Source organism: Mastigoproctus giganteus, chromosome 1, assembly GCF_048544385.1.
Source record: "Mastigoproctus giganteus isolate SK-2022 chromosome 1, ASM4854438v1, whole genome shotgun sequence".
Taxonomy (NCBI): domain Eukaryota; kingdom Metazoa; phylum Arthropoda; class Arachnida; order Uropygi; family Thelyphonidae; genus Mastigoproctus; species Mastigoproctus giganteus.
This window is the reverse complement of record NC_143575.1, coordinates 265,826,741-265,846,408: the sequence shown is the minus strand read 5'-3', so window position 1 is coordinate 265,846,408 and position 19,668 is coordinate 265,826,741. Positions and strand designations below refer to the sequence as shown.

General features: G+C 41.6%; 1 protein-coding gene across 1 annotated transcript; it reads left to right on the top strand.

Annotated features, from left to right (window-relative positions):
• Positions 1-4,282: 4,282 nt before the first annotated feature.
• Positions 4,283-18,227, top strand: LOC150091936 (acetylcholinesterase-like). The gene is made up of 4 exons (XM_090377441.1): positions 4,283-4,327; positions 6,833-8,409; positions 15,124-15,302; positions 18,138-18,227. The coding sequence occupies exons 2-4, from the start codon at positions 6,857-6,859 to the stop codon at positions 18,170-18,172; spliced, it is 1,767 nt and encodes a 588-aa protein (XP_090233567.1). The 5' UTR covers positions 4,283-4,327; positions 6,833-6,856; the 3' UTR covers positions 18,173-18,227.
• Positions 18,228-19,668: the final 1,441 nt, after the last annotated feature.

Below are 19,668 nucleotides of genomic sequence, written 5' to 3'. Positions count from 1 at the left end.
TTGTCTGTGAGAAAAAGATCAAGAGTTTTGGCTGTATGGTTAGGATTGTCCGGTATTTTTGTAGGTAAATGAACAATCTGTGCAAGATCCTTGCAAAAGCCTCAGTATCTCGACCAGCTGGGTCGGTGTGACTAGAAAGCGGAAGCAAGCTGGAGTTGTGAACATTAAAATCACCAAGAAAAATCATCTCACTGTTATAAAAGTTGGACTGGAGAGAGTCAAGTTGCAAAGAGAGGAAATCAAAGAGCTCCAAGTGATTAATGGAGTTGGGAAAACGGTAGAGACAACAGATGAATTTGACACAATGAGGTAGAGAGATTTTTAAGCCAGAGAAGATCGAGAAGAGGAGATTCCAAATTACCAAATCTCTGACAGGGAATATCGGACCGGACATATGCACAAGTACCACCTTTGAGACGAAAGGAATCATACAGCGAATAATTTGGACAACTGAGATGAGCAGTAGTTGAATCAACCGATAACTGTGTGTGGATTGTGTCAGAAAAAGTACATGGGGTTTGACAGACTGCAAGTGGAAATGGACATCATTTAGATCAGATTTGAGACCACGTATAGTTGTGAAATTAATTAGGAAGTGTTTCGGAGGTTATATCTTCACGCAGATAAGCTTACTCTATTAGTTTGACAATTTATGGTGTATTCAATAGTAAGAAAAAGTGAGGGGGGAGCATGCTGTATGAAGTAATGAAATTTTTGAATATGCTGCACACATGGTAAGAATATACCCCAGATCCTTGACGTAACGTGGCCTCGACAATGGCCCCGCAAGATTATACACTAGCTGATCCGGAAACCTCGTAAAGAGTTACCAATAGGTTCGGTCCGGTGGACTAACTAGCGACCGGCCTGCGAACACCGTTTTAGAGCTGTACCCTCGAAATGTAAGGAAGGTTGGATCTCGCCATGATGTTCATCATAACCTCGAAAGTCATCAATCATACTACATGATGGAAGAGATGGGAAAGGGTTGACCGGAACTTAGCTCTAGAGACTAAACATGGGTCCCACCACTTCAAGCCTGCAATAAGCAAAGTAGTGGTATTGCACCGGTTGATGAGGGGTCATCTACCACCTAGTACTGCCTGGTAGCATAGAGGGGCAGCATTCCTCCATGTGGTGTGGGCGCCAGAACTCGACCCCTGCTTACGTTGGTTCACACCTGGGTGGTCACCCACAGTATACTTGTGCATGGAGGTTATACCCAGGATTACTAACAGTCCCACCACCGTGAAGATGCAAACAGAGGATTTGGCTGTCATAGACTGTCTGGACTTCGCTGAAATTGGGTCCACTTCACTTGAATGTCATCCGAATGTCAGTTCCATCAGCGTTTTAGAATCCCAGGTAGCAAGTACAGCTTGTCTGGCATATCTGAGAGAATGTCTGTGACAACCTCAAGGCCCAGACATATTACATACATTGTAAAAAAGCGTAAGTTGTTATGTGCCTAAAACCAAACAACCATGTCATACTGCCCGAGTTGAGCGTATTAGCGGCGAATTGTTGAACTAGCCAGCCCAGATGGAAGGCAGAGCCCTGGCTTCTATCCTATATCAATTCATCCCAATTCATCAATTCATCCCTGAATGAATTGGATGGTCGAGTATGTGAGGAGACTCTGACCAAAAACCCAGCTGAACTGGTTGCTACTTTGAAGGTTGAAAGGCTAAAAATGGCGGACATTTACAAACAAAAGGTTATAATTAACCTTTATTTATAGTTTTTAAAGAAATATAGGTTATTTGTAGATAGGCAGATATTAATGGTAGGGTAGTGTGTATTAAATATTATATTTGAATATACACTGAGTGATCACTAAATTATGACCAACCCATCGGTAATGGACTATGTTGCATAGCTCGCAGTATAAACGACCAAACAGCTTCCTGTGCTAGAGCAGCAGCAATTTGCATGTTGAGCAAGCTACAGTTACAAAATAGCCGTAATCGGATGTAGCAAAAAAATCACGGAGTTTCAAAAGGGCATGATTGTGGGAGCTCGTGCATCCGGTGCTTCCATATCGAAAACGGCAGTTGTCGGTTGCTTACGATCCATTGTGGTAAAGTGTACCAAGAATGCTATGAAACCGACTCTTGCCGACAGAACTGTTAAGGATTACTCAAGTTGTATGTTCATGGTGAGCGAAGGGTGCAGCGCGTCCTCCGGTTCAAAGGCAAGTCACGTGCGACAGTCGACATCGCAATACAATATTGGAAATGCAAGAACAATAACTCAAATGAAGATGCGCCGCGCACTCAGACATGCGGCGTTTCGCAGCAAACGACCGAAGAGAAACCCTCACCTCGCTGCTGATCATCATTGATGGCAATTGCTGTAGCGTCAACAACACACCGGTTGGCCATGAGAGGACCAGAAACGAGTCTGCTGGTCAGATGAGTCTAAATACCTGGTGCAACACGCCGACGGACCCTTCGTGAGTGGAGTAAGCAACACGAGTCAATGGACCCACCGTGCATGGCACCCAATATCCAGGTAGGTGGCGGTAGTTGTTTAATATGGTGCATCTTTTGCATAATGTTTCAGTAGAAAAATCTACGGACAGCTCTTAGAAGACCATGTGCACCCTTCTATGTTCCATTTTTTCCTGGATAAAAATGGTGTTTTCCAAGAAGACTTTCCAAGGAAGTCATGTCAACCTGCACTGTGTACAAGTGGTTCGAGGGACATAGTGAACATTTCACCCACATTGATTTCCCTCCAAATTCGCTTGACCTCAATCCAACTGAACACCCATAACATCCGATACAGGTGTTCAATTAGATTGAACACCTGTAGGATGTTGTGGAACAGAAAGTGAGGCGCATGAACGTGCAACCATAATCTATTTCAAAGCTGTGGAAAGCCTTTGAGGTAGCAGAGCTGCAGATCCCTACGGACATCATCAGATATCTAAACTGCTCGACAAAATTAACAAAACAAAAATACTCAATTCAAGTGGACTCTACTTAAGAAAGCCAGCGGTTTGTATCCCATTAACTCTAAACCACCGCAGAGCTCGTTGAAACTGGTGCCATGAACATGTGACTTGGAATCCTGACATACAGTTCTGTTCCGGATACAGTTCTGTTCTGTGTTGAGTTCACTTTTAGCCAATAAACTGATACTAGACGATATTTCATCTGGAGAAAACGAGGAATGCGGCCCAACCCCTGCAACATCAGAGTAAGGGATACTTACAGCGGAGGTATTTTCGTATGGGGGGGGGGGGGTATAATGGCCAAAGACTGCTTCTTTTTTATGTTTTTTCATATAGGTATCCTAACTTCGCAGAGGTACTGAGAACAGATTCTCGAACCCTATGTGACACTTTTCAGGGTATGTGCAGTGGCAAGACAATGCCACTGCACATAGAGCTCAAGTGGTGAAGGAATATCTTGAAATTGAAGATATCCAACGAATAGCGTGGCCAGCACAATCACCAGCCTTAAATCTGATCGAATATGTGTTGGACGACTCCGAGGATCACTTGGTCAGTTAAGGTCTGCGCTGGTGGAAGAATGGAATTTGTTGCCAAATAATCTTATGGACACCCTTATATCGAACGTGGTTCACCGCTGTCAGGCCTGTTAAGGCGTTGGAGGGGATCCCACTCTGTACTGATGTCATGTGAACATAATTTCGAGCATCTGCTACCGACTTCTGTAATGTGGCTTTTTTGGTAATTCCTATGCAACCCCTATAAATGTCCCTCATACCTGTCCAAAGTTTCTCTCTGGCTCCGCATTTCGTGGTTATTCTATGGTACACCACCATTGCAAATTTTGTCCCGCTTCATCGCAAAATGCACGAGTTACACCTCGTTTACTACGTGTCCTGTTAATTTTGTCGAGCACTGTATTTGTAGTGGAGTCAATGCCTAGGCGAATAATGCCTAGTCAATGCCTAGCGGATGAATAATGAATTATTCACAATATTAATTGAAATGGATGATCAGTTATGTACAGATCGTTCATTTAAATTAATATAATAGATAACTCATTTAAATTAATTATCTGTAAATCTTGCTGATGAAGCCTAATTGCGTCACACGGGTTTATTATGCTTTCGATTTTTCAGTTACTACCTATCAGCAAAAGAAATTCGAAATAAATTGTGTTTGTACCAGCATACGCTAGTACAAACACGCGGTTACAAGGAAAACTAAAATGAAAAATAGCTCGTTAACGCAAAAAAAAAAAAAAAAACTAGGAGCATTCGAAGGTGAGCGTGTTATTCCTAACATAACTGAAGCACTACTGCTCCTACATCTGCACAGTACACTGAGAACGACTTTAAAGAATTCAAGGTAAGTATCAAATTTCATTTTTGAATAAGAATTCTCCGTTAATTTAAGAATTTTAACGAAATCTTGCATTTAAATTTCTGGCGACAGGGATAAAAGAAAAAAAAAATCGCAAATGACGAAGGGAATGTGAAATGAATAAAGTGAATAAGAGCCAGAGCTGACGATATTGGTACTTAGTCAATAAATAAATAAATAAAATTCTCTACCAGGTGCATAATGTGTCCTGCCGCTAGCTTATTTAGCGTGCTTTATATTTAAGAGTCTTGGAAGCCGTTAAAAACGTTTTAATTTTCAGATATTAATAAATTTCCTTGATCACATGTTCATATTTTCCACTATCCTGGGAACAATACTGCAATTTTCAGAGGTTTAAAAGTTTTTCCTCTACTATAGCCCTATGATAGATATAACCTGGTCTATAACCAAGTCACAACAGAGGTTAGGCAAGCAAAGGCAGATTACGAGAAATCTTTGGCAAGGAATGCAAAGAAAAACAGCAAAGAGTTCTTTACTTATGTAAACTCTAGAAGGAAGGGGATGAATCAGATTGGTCCACTTGATATCGATGGGTCAACTGCTGATGACCCTGCTCAGGTAGCTAACAAACTAAATGAATATTTTGCATCGACATTCACACATGAGGAGTTATTCAGCGAGGGGAATGCCAGAGGTGTCAACTCTGGCAGTAAGCTAGAGAATCTTATAATAACTGAGAGTAAAGTGGAGGAGAAATTGTTGAAGATAAATACAAGAAAGGCACGTGGGGTGGATGGGATCTATCCAGTTATATTAAAGGAGGCAGCAAAGGAAGTAAGCAAACCCTTAGCCATAATTATGAGAACTTCCTTGGACTCAGGGGAAGTACCCCATGGACTGGAGATGTGCAAATGTGACCCCAATTCACAAAGGAGGATCAAAAAGAGAAACAGGTAATTATAGACCTGTGAGTTTAACTTCTGATCAAGGGAAGTTAATGGAGGCACTGGTTAAAGAAGCACTGCAGGGTCATTTAGACAAGACTTCGGTTATAGCTCGGACACAGCATGGTTTTGTTAATGGGAAGTCTTGTGTGACCAATTTGATTCGATATTATGATGTAGTCACAAAGGAACTGGATGCAAAGAATAATTTTGATATCATATATTTGGATCTTAGAAAGGCTTTTGATACTATGGCACATGGAAGACTGCTGCACAAATTGGAGCAGTGTGGCATTGGAGGCAAATTGCTGCTATGGATAGAGGGATGGTTGAGTAGGAAAAGACAGGGAGTGGTAATCAATGGACACTGTCTTGGTGTACTAATGTTATTAGCGGAGTCCCTCAGGGTTCAGTGTTGGGTCCATGATACTGATGATGGTATATCAGGATTTGGAGGGGATCACTAATGACAGTACGCTGCTGCAACAGGATCTATAAAGGTTGAGCAGATGGGCTGAGAGGTGGAAACTGAAGTTTAACGTTGACAAATGTAAAGTACTGCATTTCGGAAGCAGTAACCCCAGAGTAACATATCAACTGTGTGGTACTACACTGACACAGATAGAGAGTGAAAAGGACCTGGGGGTAATTGTGCAGGCAGATATGAAGTTTTCTGAGCAGCACAGACGGTCTTCAAGAGTCACTCGTGGTGTATTGTCAATGATATACAGGAATTTTCTAGCAGGTATAAGGAGGTGATTATTCCCTTGTATAAGGCAATGGTCAGACCACATCTTGAGTACTGTATACAGGTCTGGAGGCCTCATTTCAAGAAGGATGTAGAGCTGTTGGAACGAATACAGAGAAGGGAAACAAGATTAGTGAATGGAACAAAGGGGTGCTCTTACGAGGAAAGGCTTAAGTTTTGCAGATTACAGTATCTGGAGACTATACACCTGCGAGGTGATCTGATTGAGGTGTACAAAGCCTTGAATGGTTTGAACATGCTCAATGCTCATGAGATTCTTCCTCTTGCTGAGAATAATCACCTGGGGAGGCATAAATTCAAATTGAGGAAAGACAGATGTAGAATAGATGTGCGGAAATTTGCCTTTAGCCAGCGGGTGGTTGATTGCTGGAACAAACTTCCATCTGTCATTGTAGAAGTTGATAGCTTAAATAGATTCAAGGCAGAATTAGACAAACATTTGGAGCGGGTAGATGGGTGAAATGAGAGGGGAGGGGTGTTTTTTTTTTTGGTTTTTTTTTGGCTGATGCTATATAAGCTTGCTTTATTGCATCATGTGCTCTTGCTAATGCTAATGCTAATGAGATTGAAAAAAAAAACTGTATATGTTATTTATAAGTATATATATTATTTATCAGAAAAGTGGCTGCTATATTTTAATGGAGAAAAATGCAAGGTTACATTCTCTACGAGTTGAGGCTGATTCAAAGATAATTTTCAATTTTCCTTTCTTCTTGTCCTTTTTTTTTCTCGTAATTTTATTTTATAATATATAAAAAGCTTTTATAATTTTAATAAAGTGTTTTCGTTACTTATATTGTGACTTACATTTTTCAGCATTGAAGCAAGAAAACTGGAGAAATGAAAATATCAAGAAGAATTCACTCCTGGAGGTGGAGTGCAAATTGGATATGTTTCCTCGTGATTGTTATAATATTAACACATTGCTGTGAAAAGATCAGCACTCAAACCACACCGCTTGATAATTCGATTGTGCAGACCACTAAAGGCCCTGTTAGAGGAAAAATCGTAAAGTCAGTACTGGGAAAATTTGTAGAAGTTTTCTTTGGGATACCATATGCCAAGCCTCCTATAGGAGAGTATCGTTTTCGTCCACCAGAATCTACTGAAGAATGGATTGATACATTCAATGCTACCAAAAAACCAAGTAATTGCGTGCAAAAAATGCCATTCGAGTCGGCGAAAATAAATAGGCTGATGAAACTTATAATGCCGAAATCTTATAGCGAAGACTGTTTAAAATTAAATGTATGGAGACCATACCCTCCTCCAGAAAATATGTCAGTGTTAGTATGGATACATGGAGGAGGATTCGTCTCACAATCATCAGGAATGGCAACTTATGATGCGCTAGGTTTAGTTTCGGAAGAAAATGTGATTGTGGTGTCCATGAATTACAGGCTTGGATCTTTTGGGTTTCTTTATCTGGATCATTCCGAAGCACCAGGAAATGTTGGATTACTTGACCAATTAATGGCAATTCGCTGGGTTCGAGAAAATATTGCCATGTTTGGAGGAGACCCAGAGAGCATCACACTGTTTGGACAGAGTGCAGGAGCAGCAAGTGTAACCTTTCATATGTTGTCCCCACTCAGTCAAAACCTTTTCAAGAGAGCGATCATGCAGAGTGGATCGGCAACATCTCCATGGGCAATCCAAGACAGAGCACAGGGTATCGATGAAGGAATGCGTTTGGCAAAGGCATTAAACTGTTCCCATGATGAGAGTGATATTGATGCTATTTTGAATTGCCTTAAGCAGAGAAACGCAGTAGAAATAGCCGAAGAGGAATCCAAATTAAGAAACTTCTTAAACCCCTCTTTTGTTCCGGTGGTAGACGGATATTTCATTGTGAAAGATCCAAAAGAGTCCCTACTGAAGCGTCACTTTATGAACACGAGTATTCTCATTGGCTCCAATTTAAATGAGGGAAGTTTGTTTGTTTTATTCCTTCGTACACCTGAGCAGTTCGATAGTTCTGAAAGTGTTTCCTTAACCCGTGATCAGTTTTTGAGTGCAGTGAAAACAACCTCTTTATATAAAGACGAGATGATTGAGAAGTCTATTATCTACGAATACACAGACTGGGTGGGGTTTGACTACGTTAGTGGAGTCGATCAATTATTAGGAGACAAGCATTTTATATGTCCTACACGGCAGTTTGCTGAAACTTATGCCAATGCTGAGTATGATGTGTATCTCTACAGATTTGAAGCCGGACCACAGTCCTTGATGGCTGCTGTATTTCCAGAATGGATTGGAGCATATCATTCGGCTGAAATCAATTATGTCTTCGGTTCATTTCTCACCCCTCTGTTCAGTGATTCCACTCCAGACGAGATTAAGCTGTCAAGAAGAATGATGAGATACTGGGCCAACTTTGCTAGAACAGGGTAATTTTTTTATTTACATAATCAATGAATTCTAAAAGTATTCTTGAATGCTCTGACCGCGGTCTTTTTCATATTTAACCTCAAGATTTTATGAAGGTTCAACGAATCACGGTCTTAACTAACCAATCACTAAAATTCACTCGACTGATTTATACATAATGCATACTTGTACCAGCATTATTGATTTTGAGGGTGCCTTAGATACCATTTGGCACGACAGTGTACTTCTATCGTTGAGGGCTTTAAATTTTCCAGACCTGCTGTATAAGACCATCGGAAGTTTTTGAGTCAAAGAATGATAATTGTTAGGTCTCAGCACCTAAAATATGAGAGGGAAATTAATAGCGGAGGCCCTCAAGGATCGGTTCTAGGACCAATATTTTGGAACCTAGTTCTGAATATGTGCTTAAAAAAGGATTGTGTAGACTGCCATAAAACTGGGATTGCAGTTGATTTAGTTTTGTGTGTGCAAAGCAGATCCAGACAAGAAAATAAAATTGGGGTGGCTGTTGACAGTTTGGTAAAATGGGCTTTTTATAATAAACTTAAGATTTCTTTAAGTAAAACTGTGACGATGCTGATTAAGAGAAAGTTAGATTATAGCAGACCTCCCAGATTGGTTATTAATGGAAAACAAATACCTCTGATTCCTCAAGTCAAATACTTAGGGACCATTTTTGGACGATAATTTTTTACTGCGCATTTGGACCATTTATGAGTTAAAGTTGGGACATTTACGGCCTCAATTGCTAGGATTACAAGGAAAGACTGGGAGTTGGTAAACGGGTCCTCAGTCTTTACTATAAGGCCATTTTTTGACCGATAGCGGTTTATGCAGCATCCTTTTGGTTTAGGAGAGTAAGTGTGATTAGAATTATGAATAAAGTTAATTCAGTACAAAGATCCATACTGCTATTTTAGGGGTATGCAAAACAGTATCCACAAATGCATTACAAGTCATTGCCGGTGCCTTACCTTCATAGCTTTAATTTCTTCAACACTTGACACACACATCTAACATAACCTAACTTAACACGGACACTTCTGTCCTGGATAAATTGTAGTGATACAGTTGATAGGGGATCAGCAGATATCATCTCTATGAGCATCCGTACTCTCAGCATCTCTGTCTTCTCTATCAGCGTGAGAATTCCTCATGAATTAAGAAAGGAATAAAGATGATATGATGAAATAAATTAGGATCATACTGTGACTCCAATATCCAAAGTCACTCTCTCAATCAAAATTAATTCACCGAGGGAATGTTTTTTAGCAGCCAATGTACACTGAAAGGACAGAATTCATGTGATACCTGGTTCCTTAGAAACGCAAAGTTGTCACCCCTCTCGCTAGCGGACGAACCCACCGCTTGGCAGGTATATAGATACACTACATCACTGCATTCGCATAGACTGTAATTCGATGTCAGTATGGATAAACGTCGTGAGTTAACCGACTTTGAAAGAGGGATGATAGTGGGCGCCCGACGCATGGGTCACTCTACTGCGGAGGTGCTACAGAAATTGCACTGTCCTCGTTCGACAGTATCAAGAGTATACCGGGAATACGCCATTTCCGGAAAAAACATATCATCGTGGACAGCGCTGTGGGCGGAGAAAGGTGGACGGTCGGTAATGTTCTGAGGCGTGTTCAACTGGGACACGCTGGGCCTCTGGTACGTCTAGACGCATTTCTGAATGGTCCAGGTTACGTGTCCCTTCTTGCAGACCATCTGCATCCCTTCATGGTCATCGTGCACTTACAGAGTAATGGACTCTTCCAGCAGGACAATGCGCCTCCCCACAGAACTGTGGTGACTAGAACATTGTTCGAAGAGCATTCCGCAGATTTTACCACAATGGAATGGCCTCTCTGTTTACCCGACATGAACCTGTGGGGCATCTTTGGGATGCGGTGGAAAGGTCCGTTCGAGCTTTCGATCCCACATCCAGGAATCTGATTGAATTATGGACAGTGGTGCAGCAAGGATGGATGGAAATACCTGTGGAACGCTTTCGTGAACTAGTGGACTCGTCACTAGTTCACGACATGCAACACGTCAGAACCTGCTATAAATATGCAAACTGGGCTTCGAACTGGCAATTGCAAAAATGGGCATGCAAGATGACACGTTCAACAGTTCAACTTTAACAGCTCAACCGAATTGGTCACCTCAAAAATGCTAGACACCGATTAACATGGTGTAGGGAGCACGAATCCTGGACTGCAGAGCAGTGGAAAACAGTCCTGTGGACAGACGAGTCGAGGTTCGCACTCTACCAGTCTGGGTGTGGTCGTTTCTGGGTGTGGCGAATGCTAGGGGGACAGTTCCTTCTTGCTTGTAAGGATATCATCAAGTTCTCCCAACAATGAAGTTTGGTGGAGGCAGTGTCATGGTATGGGACTGCTTTTCATGGTTTGGCTTGGTCGTTATTGACAACCATGAATGATGGGCAATACCAGGACAATTCCTGAACAATGCACTTCCAAAATTATGGCAATACTTCGGGGAAGGCCCATACCTGTATCAGCAAGACAACGTGCCATGCCGTACTGATCGGGTCGTAACAGAGTGGGTTGAGGACATGGGTGTTGAAAAGTTGGATTGGCCAGCCCAGAGTACTGACCTGAACCCTCTCGAGCATTGTTTTTTTTAAAAAACCATTTTTGAAAAAAAAAAAAAACGTAATTTTCAAATCAATCTTAAAGTTCAGTGAGCTTAGCAAGTAGAAAGTTCAGTTCCCGATAAAAATATTAGTAAAACACAACAATTAGTTTTTGAAACAGTAATTTTGGTGTCCCCCCTCTGCTCGGGGCCCTAGGCAGATGTCTTTTTTGCCTATAGGATAACGCGCCACTGACTGGTGGCTGTGTTAAAGGCTGAATGGAGGAACGTATCACGTGACATTTATAAAAATCTGGTTGAGAGTATGTCGCAAAGATTGAAGACCGTCATAAACCAGAATTCCAGGAAGAGGAACCTGGCTTGGTATGATGAGGGTGCTGAGGACCATATAGTCGAGGCATATAAAGGAATTGGGAAAATGCAACGAAAAATGTATTTGATGATAAGGTCCGGATTATGGAAGTTGGAGATCTTTAGTTTTACTGCCCATAAAGTCGAATATGTTTTCTTTCGAGTGGCATTAAAGTGAGGCAAGAAGGTGAGGTCTTTGTCCCAGGTGACACTGGGTGTCACCTGGGACAAAGACATGTTGGGTGACTTTTTTAACTGGAGAGTTCACTATAATGATGTTCACATCGTTGGTATTTTTGTTCTTGGTGATAGAGAGTTGTGAAGTTTTCTCTTTATTAATGGAGAGCCCAATCGCATGAAGGTAGTTTTCCAGGTGGTAAAATTAGACGGTTTGATAGGAAGGGTTCTAAAGATGCGGCAAAGAGGGCGGCAGAGAGAACGCCCCCTTGGGGGAGCCCTCTGGAGCAGAGAATGTGGTGATTATGGTTTTGATTTCTGATCCATAGGGTCCTGGACTGAAGGAGTATCCTAAGAAGAACTAGGATGTTGCCAGAGATTTTGAAATAGTTGCACAGTATGGTACATAATGCATGGGTGGACAGATTGTCAAAGGCCGCCTTAATGTCGAGGAACACAATATCCAGTTGCTCTTTGTTGCTTAAGGTACTTTCAATTCTGAACAGTGTGTCCAAGAGGTTGGTGATCGTGGATCGTCCAGATAGTACACTATGGAGGTATGGAGGTTTGTGGCCGAACATGTGATGGGTGAGAGTAGGAAGTATGGCTTTTTCCAAGATTTTGAGGAAAGTGCATCCTACGGAAATTGGTCTGTAGTCATTAGGCGATTTTGGGTTAGACTTTTTTGGAACGGGAGAAACATAATATGTGTTCCAGATAGCTGGGTAAACTCCTGTTACGAGGACGGAATTGAATGCCTCAAGCAAGAGGTCAATGATATATACACTGCATAGTTTAATCATGAAAACAGGGAATCCATCCGGGTCAGTGGTAGACTTGTTGGGAAGACTGTTGATGACCTCAGTAAGGCGTTCCTTTGTGATGGCTATTTTATCCAGTGATGTCTGGTTAGCTGGTGAATTAACCCAAATAAAGGGGTTTGGGGGCAGGTGGGGACTTAGTTTCGAGCGAGTTAGCCCACGCGAGGAAGATGTCAGTGGTCATGGGTTGGTTCTTGTTTGTGTAGATTCTTTTCCCAAGTTTCATTCTGTGTGCAATCCAGTCATTCTGCGCCTTCCTCCGAATGCGTAGGAAGCGTTCCCGATGTTTTTTATAGAGCTGGTAGTCGTCTAGATCCCGTGTTCTTTGCCATTTCCTGTATAGTTTCTGTTTCATGATGAAGGCGAGTTTTGCGTCGCTGGTAAACCAGTTCTTGGTCCTGGGAGACAGGCGTACAGATTTGGAGGCCCCTTCACGGGCGATGTCTTTTAACAAGTTAGCTAAATTGGTAAGCGTTTGATCAGGATGGCTAGCAGCAATTTTTTTCCAGTCTGTAGCTTGTAGGATGATTTGAGGTTGCATGTATTTTAATGAGAAGATCTTTAGTTGGGATTCTTTATGGTCATGTTGTTCAAGTTGTCGGGGAGAGCATAGGCTTTCGCTATCAAAGGAAATTGGGGGTGATCTGATGCAAACTTAAAAATCGGCGTTGTGAGAGTGAGAAGGTCAAAGTTATTGAATAAGAGGTCGAGGTTTTGATGTCGTCTTGTAGGTTGCGTATGGGTTAGTCTAAGGCCTAGAGATGAAAAGGAGCGTACGACGTCCTTCATAGCAGCTTCGTGTCTTAGGGAGGGCATGTTGAAATCTCCTAAAACAAAGGTGAGCATGTGAGGCTTGAGGTGGGTTATAATCCAAGTAGTTAGCTCATCCCTTGTGTCGGGATTATTGTCAGGAGGTAAATATACAGCTACAACTTGAGTTCTCACTTCTTTGACTTTAAAAATTGCAGAAATGGCTTCAAATGCAGGGGAGTGGCTGAGTTGTGCACACACAGGGTGATGGATGTCTTTGTAAATGATGGAGACGCTACCTCTACGTCTATGGTCCCTGCCGTTGCAAACATTTCTGTAATGGTGGGGAGTGGCCATGTGGGTGAGTTGTCCTCCATGGTTAAGCCAAGTTTCCTGGATACAGATGAAATCATATTCGTCGAGCAGCAGGAGAGATTGCAGAGGGGCAAATTTGTTAAAAATACTGCGCACATTTTGCGAGAAGACCCTGATTGTAGGGCATGGATGGAGGTTTTTTGGAATAGGTGATTGCTATTGTAGAGGACGAGTAAGCAGGGATTGCTGAGGGGATGTCCTTTTTTCGTCAGAGAAGGTCTGATAAGTATGCCTGAAGGCCAGAAGTCGGGATCAAGAACTTTTTCGTAGGCAGAGGGTGAACACCTTACTAGAAATGAGGCGTAGCCAGTTTGCCTAGTTTTAAGCTGTTTTACTTCGATGGGGACATTGTGTTCCACAAGAAACATTCTCTTTATGGAATCGAGGCTTGTTGAGGGTTCAAACCGGGAGACAAAAATTTTGGTTCTGGGCAAGGCGACAGAGATGTCATATTTCTCTGTGAGTGTCTGTTTACTGGGGGTGAGTCTTTGATAATCGTTTGTTTGCTAATGTTGTTGGAATTCTTTGGTTGCCTTCTAGTGGGGGGAAATGGGGGGCTCTTGCTTCTCGATACACATCTCTGGTCATTGATTCTCGGTTCAGCAGCTTGGTCATGTCTGTCGTTGTGTGGTACAATATCATCATTTCTTTCGTGAAACAGAGTCAATTTATTAGTGTGGTTCACTACGTGGATGGCTTTGGTTACTTCCTGTGGACGTTTGTCGCTTGGTTTTCTTTTCTTCTTCTGATCTCAAATCTCTAGTGATTTCAGGAACTTGAAGTAATCTGATTTGATTAGAAGAGTTTCAAGGGCGCTTTCATTTTCTTTAGCCACCCTAAAGGGATTCTTATTGTGCATATTTTCGTTTTGTGTAAGCAGTTCGCCAGACTCCAGGGGTGTTGTTTGCGTGGCTGCATCTCGTTTTGTGACTGTGCAGCGAAGAAAAGGGGGTGACTGTGTGACTATGGACGAAGAAAAGGGGTTCTTTCAGCTTCAAAACAATCGGCCCACGCAGTGAGGGGAAGCTCGCACGGACGACCTTGAGAGAAGATAATGATTAATGGACTGACACAAAAGGCACATAGAGCGCTGTTGGCTTTTGATATAGCTAATATTAAAATCATAAATATCTTCTTTCTGGAATCACTTAAAGATCTGGATTGGTAATCTCTATACCAGTTTTGCTAGTTGACCTAGCAAAACTGGTATAGAGATTACAGAAACGGGTATGTATAATACATTCTTGTAGTGTGGCTATGTCTGCTTAAAGCCCCTGAGGAAGTAGCAGATGTATGTATGGCAATGAGGGAGAATGTTAACTTTCGATACTTTTATCTAATTTTCTCCAGTATTCTCTAATAAAATAAAATAAAATATAAACGGGTGGAGCCACAGATTATTAGTACCATACAATAAAGAACGATATACCGATAAGAACAAACTCAAATAAAGCGGGTAATTTTATCACTCCTGTTATACTTTTCTGTTATACAATCCCTAGCTTACTGCTGTATCTTTTATTTGGAACTCATTAAAGATGATTATTTAATTATTTTTAGGATCAGAATAATAGTTACATACCATATTGATATGTCACCTGATTTACGTTTCAGGAATCCAAATTTATCGCCTAATGGATCTAGGGAGATAGAAGAATGGCCGCTTTATACTACACGAGGCAAGGAGTATATCATTTTGGATAAATCCGTTTCCAATTCTACAGGTCGTGGATATCGCGATATGAAATGCTCTTTTTGGGGAGAATATATTCCTACGATATCAGAGTGGGCAGGTTTGTATTTCTTTCAATCTAATAATATACTGTACTTAGATACTATGCTGATGGGCAAAAGCTAAGATGTAGTGGAGTATGCGTATTTATAAGTCGTGAATAGAACAGAAATTGTAAATACAAATTAATTAATTGATGTTAACGCAAATGAGTCCGTGATTATGTGCGAATATGGGTGTTTTATATAGAGCAGTCTGACCTTGCCTCACGGTCAAACAAGCGTCACAACCTCACCAGCGTGAGGATATTCGCGATGATCCAAGAAGTAAACATCCATCATCCTCTCCAAATAAGGACAGAGTTGCAAACGTTCAGGAAATTGTGGCAAGAGATCGTCGTTTGTCCCTCAGATGGTTGATGAGTTGGATATGAATACGGAGACGACGCATCCAATTCTGCATGAAGAATTAGGAAAAAGAAAGGTCCGCACAAAATTTGTGCCGCGGATGAGCAGAAGCAACGAAGAGTGTCATCAGGAGAAGATTTCATCCTGACTTGTCAATACAATCTTAATTTCCTCGACTGTATTGCCAGTTTCAATTGTGACAGTTACTTGGATATGACTAAAATACAGAAAAGGACCTTGCCTCTCAACCATGACTTCGGCGCACAGCCAAGTCTGGTATCTTGTGACTCCCATTTTCTTCGCTCACTCGCCTAGTGGAGTTTACTTCGCCTAATAATTTTGAGGTCGCATTCCTCTACGCCTCAATATTTTTTACTATTCCCCCCCCACACTTGACTTTCATATTCCCGAATCTCTATTTTATATATATTCTGCTTAAGGCAATACGGCACTTAAGCTCTGAACAAGGTCAATGTGACGCTTGAGGCAACAAACAGGAAAAAATAATGAAGAATTACCTAATGAAGTCATTTGTGAAGATTCTTGCGAAGAACAGATTAACGACCTTAAACAAGCAACAAGAGTAATCCTCTCGCAGACTGACCTTGGAAATGGCATCTTGAGCCATCCTGAAGGATCAATTTTTGAAACCTTGGGATGCGATATTTTCCCGGAAGAGTGCGAGCACTTTGAAAGGGGGTTCCGCTAGACAGAGGAGAAATCATAGCCCGAATGAAAGGCAGAAAGGGAACCGTAAAGAATATGTCTCGCGTGCGGAATTAAAGGATATCCTTACAGACTGCATCAGCCCCTTTTCGATGCAGGCTGTGGAATACGCTGAAAACCTCTCAAGCAATTTCATCCCTGTACATAAAATGCTACAGGAACTGCAGGAAGAGGATTTTCTTATCAAAGAACAAAACAGTAGAATATTGCACACCCTTAAACGATTGGAAGAAAAGCTAGGATGCTTTGAATCCGTCCTCGTTGCACAAGGTGGCTCAGCGATCTCCGTAATCGACGAAACTATGTGAGGCAGAGCTACCCAAAGAAAAGTAGAAGTGATATGAATGGATTGCACAAGAGGATAGAAAGCATTGAAAATCACAAACAGAAGACAAGAAACGAATGGAATTCGGGGGAAAACATATCAGAACGAATTGCGAAACTACAAGACAGCCAAATAATATGTGAATTTCAAGCCCAACCGCAAACTGTCTGTTTGCAGCAGGACCTCGCAAGCAATAGCACCAAACCCAGTGAAACTTTAGGGGCAGCACAAGGAAATGACTTCACGCATTCCATTAGGAAAAGTCGAAACCAAAATAAAGAAGTCTCAGAAATATTAGGACAACAGGAATCAACTGAAATGATTGGGGCATGCATGTATTCCAAGAGTACGAACGCCAGAGTTACATCTTCCCCCTCAGATCATGTTCCTGCAAACCCACTCACTTATGCCCACATCGCTAAGCTACTTAAAAAGCATAACACTTTTGTGGGTAGAAAAACCCGCCCATCCCAAAATTTCATGCCTACTCTCGCCGAGGACGTAATCCAGTTCACAGAGAAAGTATTAACGTGTCTTCCTGTAAATCTACAACATTACTTCCGTTGCAACCGGAGAGCAAATTTTTGTATCAAGGCTGGGGCCCACAACACAGCCCAGAAACATTAAAGCCATGTGTGAGGGCGAACATGGGATAACTGTAGAAGTAAAGCAAGTGAAAACACGACACCCAGCTTACTCCTCCTTTATAATCTCTTGTCCACCAGATAAAGAAACTCGCCTACAAGATGTAGGCGCCTGGCCAGTAGGTACCTTAGTCCTACAGAGACAGATGGGCCACACCACTGGTTAAAAATGATGCAAGGAATCGGGCTCAATAGCAATCAAAAAAAACTACCCCCAGCTGGGGATGCAGAACACCACTTGTTTGCACAAAACGTGAGGAGCATTTCAAATAAGCTCCACACCTTACAAGCGATGATGATGTACGAGGACCTGGATTTCATTTGCCTAATCGATACCTGGTTGGGAAATGGAAAACAGTGAGATCGGCTAACTGCGGCAGCAAACTACAAATGTGTGGGAACCGGAAGAACAGATAGACGAGGAGGGGGAGTTATAATTTTCTATCAAAATAAATGACCTTTATACAATTATTAACTAACTATTTAGCAACCTTTTTTGTCACAGAAAGGAGAGTTACTTAGTACAAAGAAGACATTTCTGACGAAACATGGCACTGTACAGATCAACCATCCACCCTATTATTCCGATTTAGCACTAGAGGATTTCTTCCTCTTTCCAAAGTTCAAATTGATTACAAAACATCGAAAGTAACTTAAAACTTAAGAAGTTTCTTCTCTATCTCTAACCGAATATATTTCACCGATATGAAAACATCAGCATGCACTCATAATAGAAATATAGACTGGCATATATTTTTTATAAAATATATAATTTATTTGTTTTTGTTTTGCAGAGACTTGTCAGAAGAAAAATTCAGGAAAATCGTAAGAATTTTTTATGGAGGGCTTTGATGTGATGCTATTAATTAAAGTTTTCAGTAGTGCGTGGCCTTTCGGTGTCTTATTTAACTGAAATTGAATTGACAGCCACATTTAGACTTCTTGTTTTTTTCAAACTAACAAAACATTACGATAAACTGTAAAACCTAATATAATGATGTAATACGATAACATTTTATCTATTTGCAAACGAAGAATATAAAACAAAGTAAATCACAGAACCACCGGAAAAAGTAAAATTAATTGTACAAACTCTTCCAGGCCTCTTGAATAGGACCCCTCACTATGAGCACAAAACCGGGCTTCCATTTCATTAATTAATTCCTCATCAGTCTGAAATCTGTGGCCCCGTAATGGTTTCTTCATTTTAGGGAAGAGGAAAGAGTCTGAAAGTTGAGAGAATAAAGTGGATGTTGCAGATTTTCAAGGCCACACATAATTGCAAAGTCTAATGTAAGAGTAACCTTGTGAGTAGGCACATTGTCGGCTAGGAGGCGAACACATTTGGATAGCTTCCCGAGTCTCTTCAACTTGATAGCTTCTCTTAACTTTCCCAGGAGATTTCTGTAGTACTCCCCAGTAATGACTGCAACCAAGTCATTACAAGGTACGGAAGCAACCACCTGGCAGCAATCCATAACAAACATTTTGGACGCCATCCTACAACCAGCAACAAACCCAATCACTCAGGAACAAAAATCCCTCTGTGCAGAGAATGAGACTTACTATACTGAAGAGCAGGAATCTCCCTTTGACTTAGGAGAACTACAAACTGCTGCAGCCCTAATCAAAGATAGGACCGGACCTGCTGGAGCCGGAGATTATAAAGAAAACAGTGAAGTAGGCCCCCGAATTAATACTTCATCTATTCAATACCTGTCTACATGATGGTCACTACCCAACAGATTGGAAGTCGGCCAACGTAAAATTAATCTTGAAGAACCCGACGAAACCACCTGAACTCCCGAACTCCTACCGTCCCATCGCTCTCCTGTCGGTAAACTCTATGAAAGGCTACGCTACTACAGACTTCTCAAACCCTACAACAATGCAAACATGGCTTCTCACAGATAATTTGGATTCAAAACGGGGCACTCCACTGTGGATGCACTCCACAATCTCCTTGAAGCAGTAGGAATTACCCAAAAGAAATACTTTCTGGTCATCGCTGTCGACTTTGCTGGGGCGTTCGACTCACCTTGGTGGCCGAGCGTCCTAGGCAGACTGCGCCAATCAAAGCTTTCAGTAAACCTATATAACTCAATCAAAAGCTACCTTTCCAACAGGTCAATCAATGTCAATGCTCCATATATGAAAATCACCAGACAGGTTTACACAGGATGCCCACAGGGCTCGGTTCTGGGCCCATTCTTGTGGAATCTTGTCCTTGATGAATTCCTTGGCATGGACCTGGGTGAGGTCACCTCTCAGGCCTATGCAGATGATATTATTATTTTCACCTTACCGGCGATTCTAGGCTACAGA

Bases quoted from the DNA above. Each gene is read 5' to 3' on its own strand.
- LOC150091936 (XM_090377441.1), top strand. From the start codon at position 6,857: ATGAAAATATCAAGAAGAATTCACTCCTGGAGGTGGAGTGCAAATTGG. The intron at 8,410-15,123 runs GTAATTTTTTTA...TTTACGTTTCAG, and splicing joins GCCAACTTTGCTAGAACAGG to GAATCCAAATTTATCGCCTA. The intron at 15,303-18,137 runs GTTTGTATTTCT...TTTGTTTTGCAG, and splicing joins TACGATATCAGAGTGGGCAG to AGACTTGTCAGAAGAAAAAT.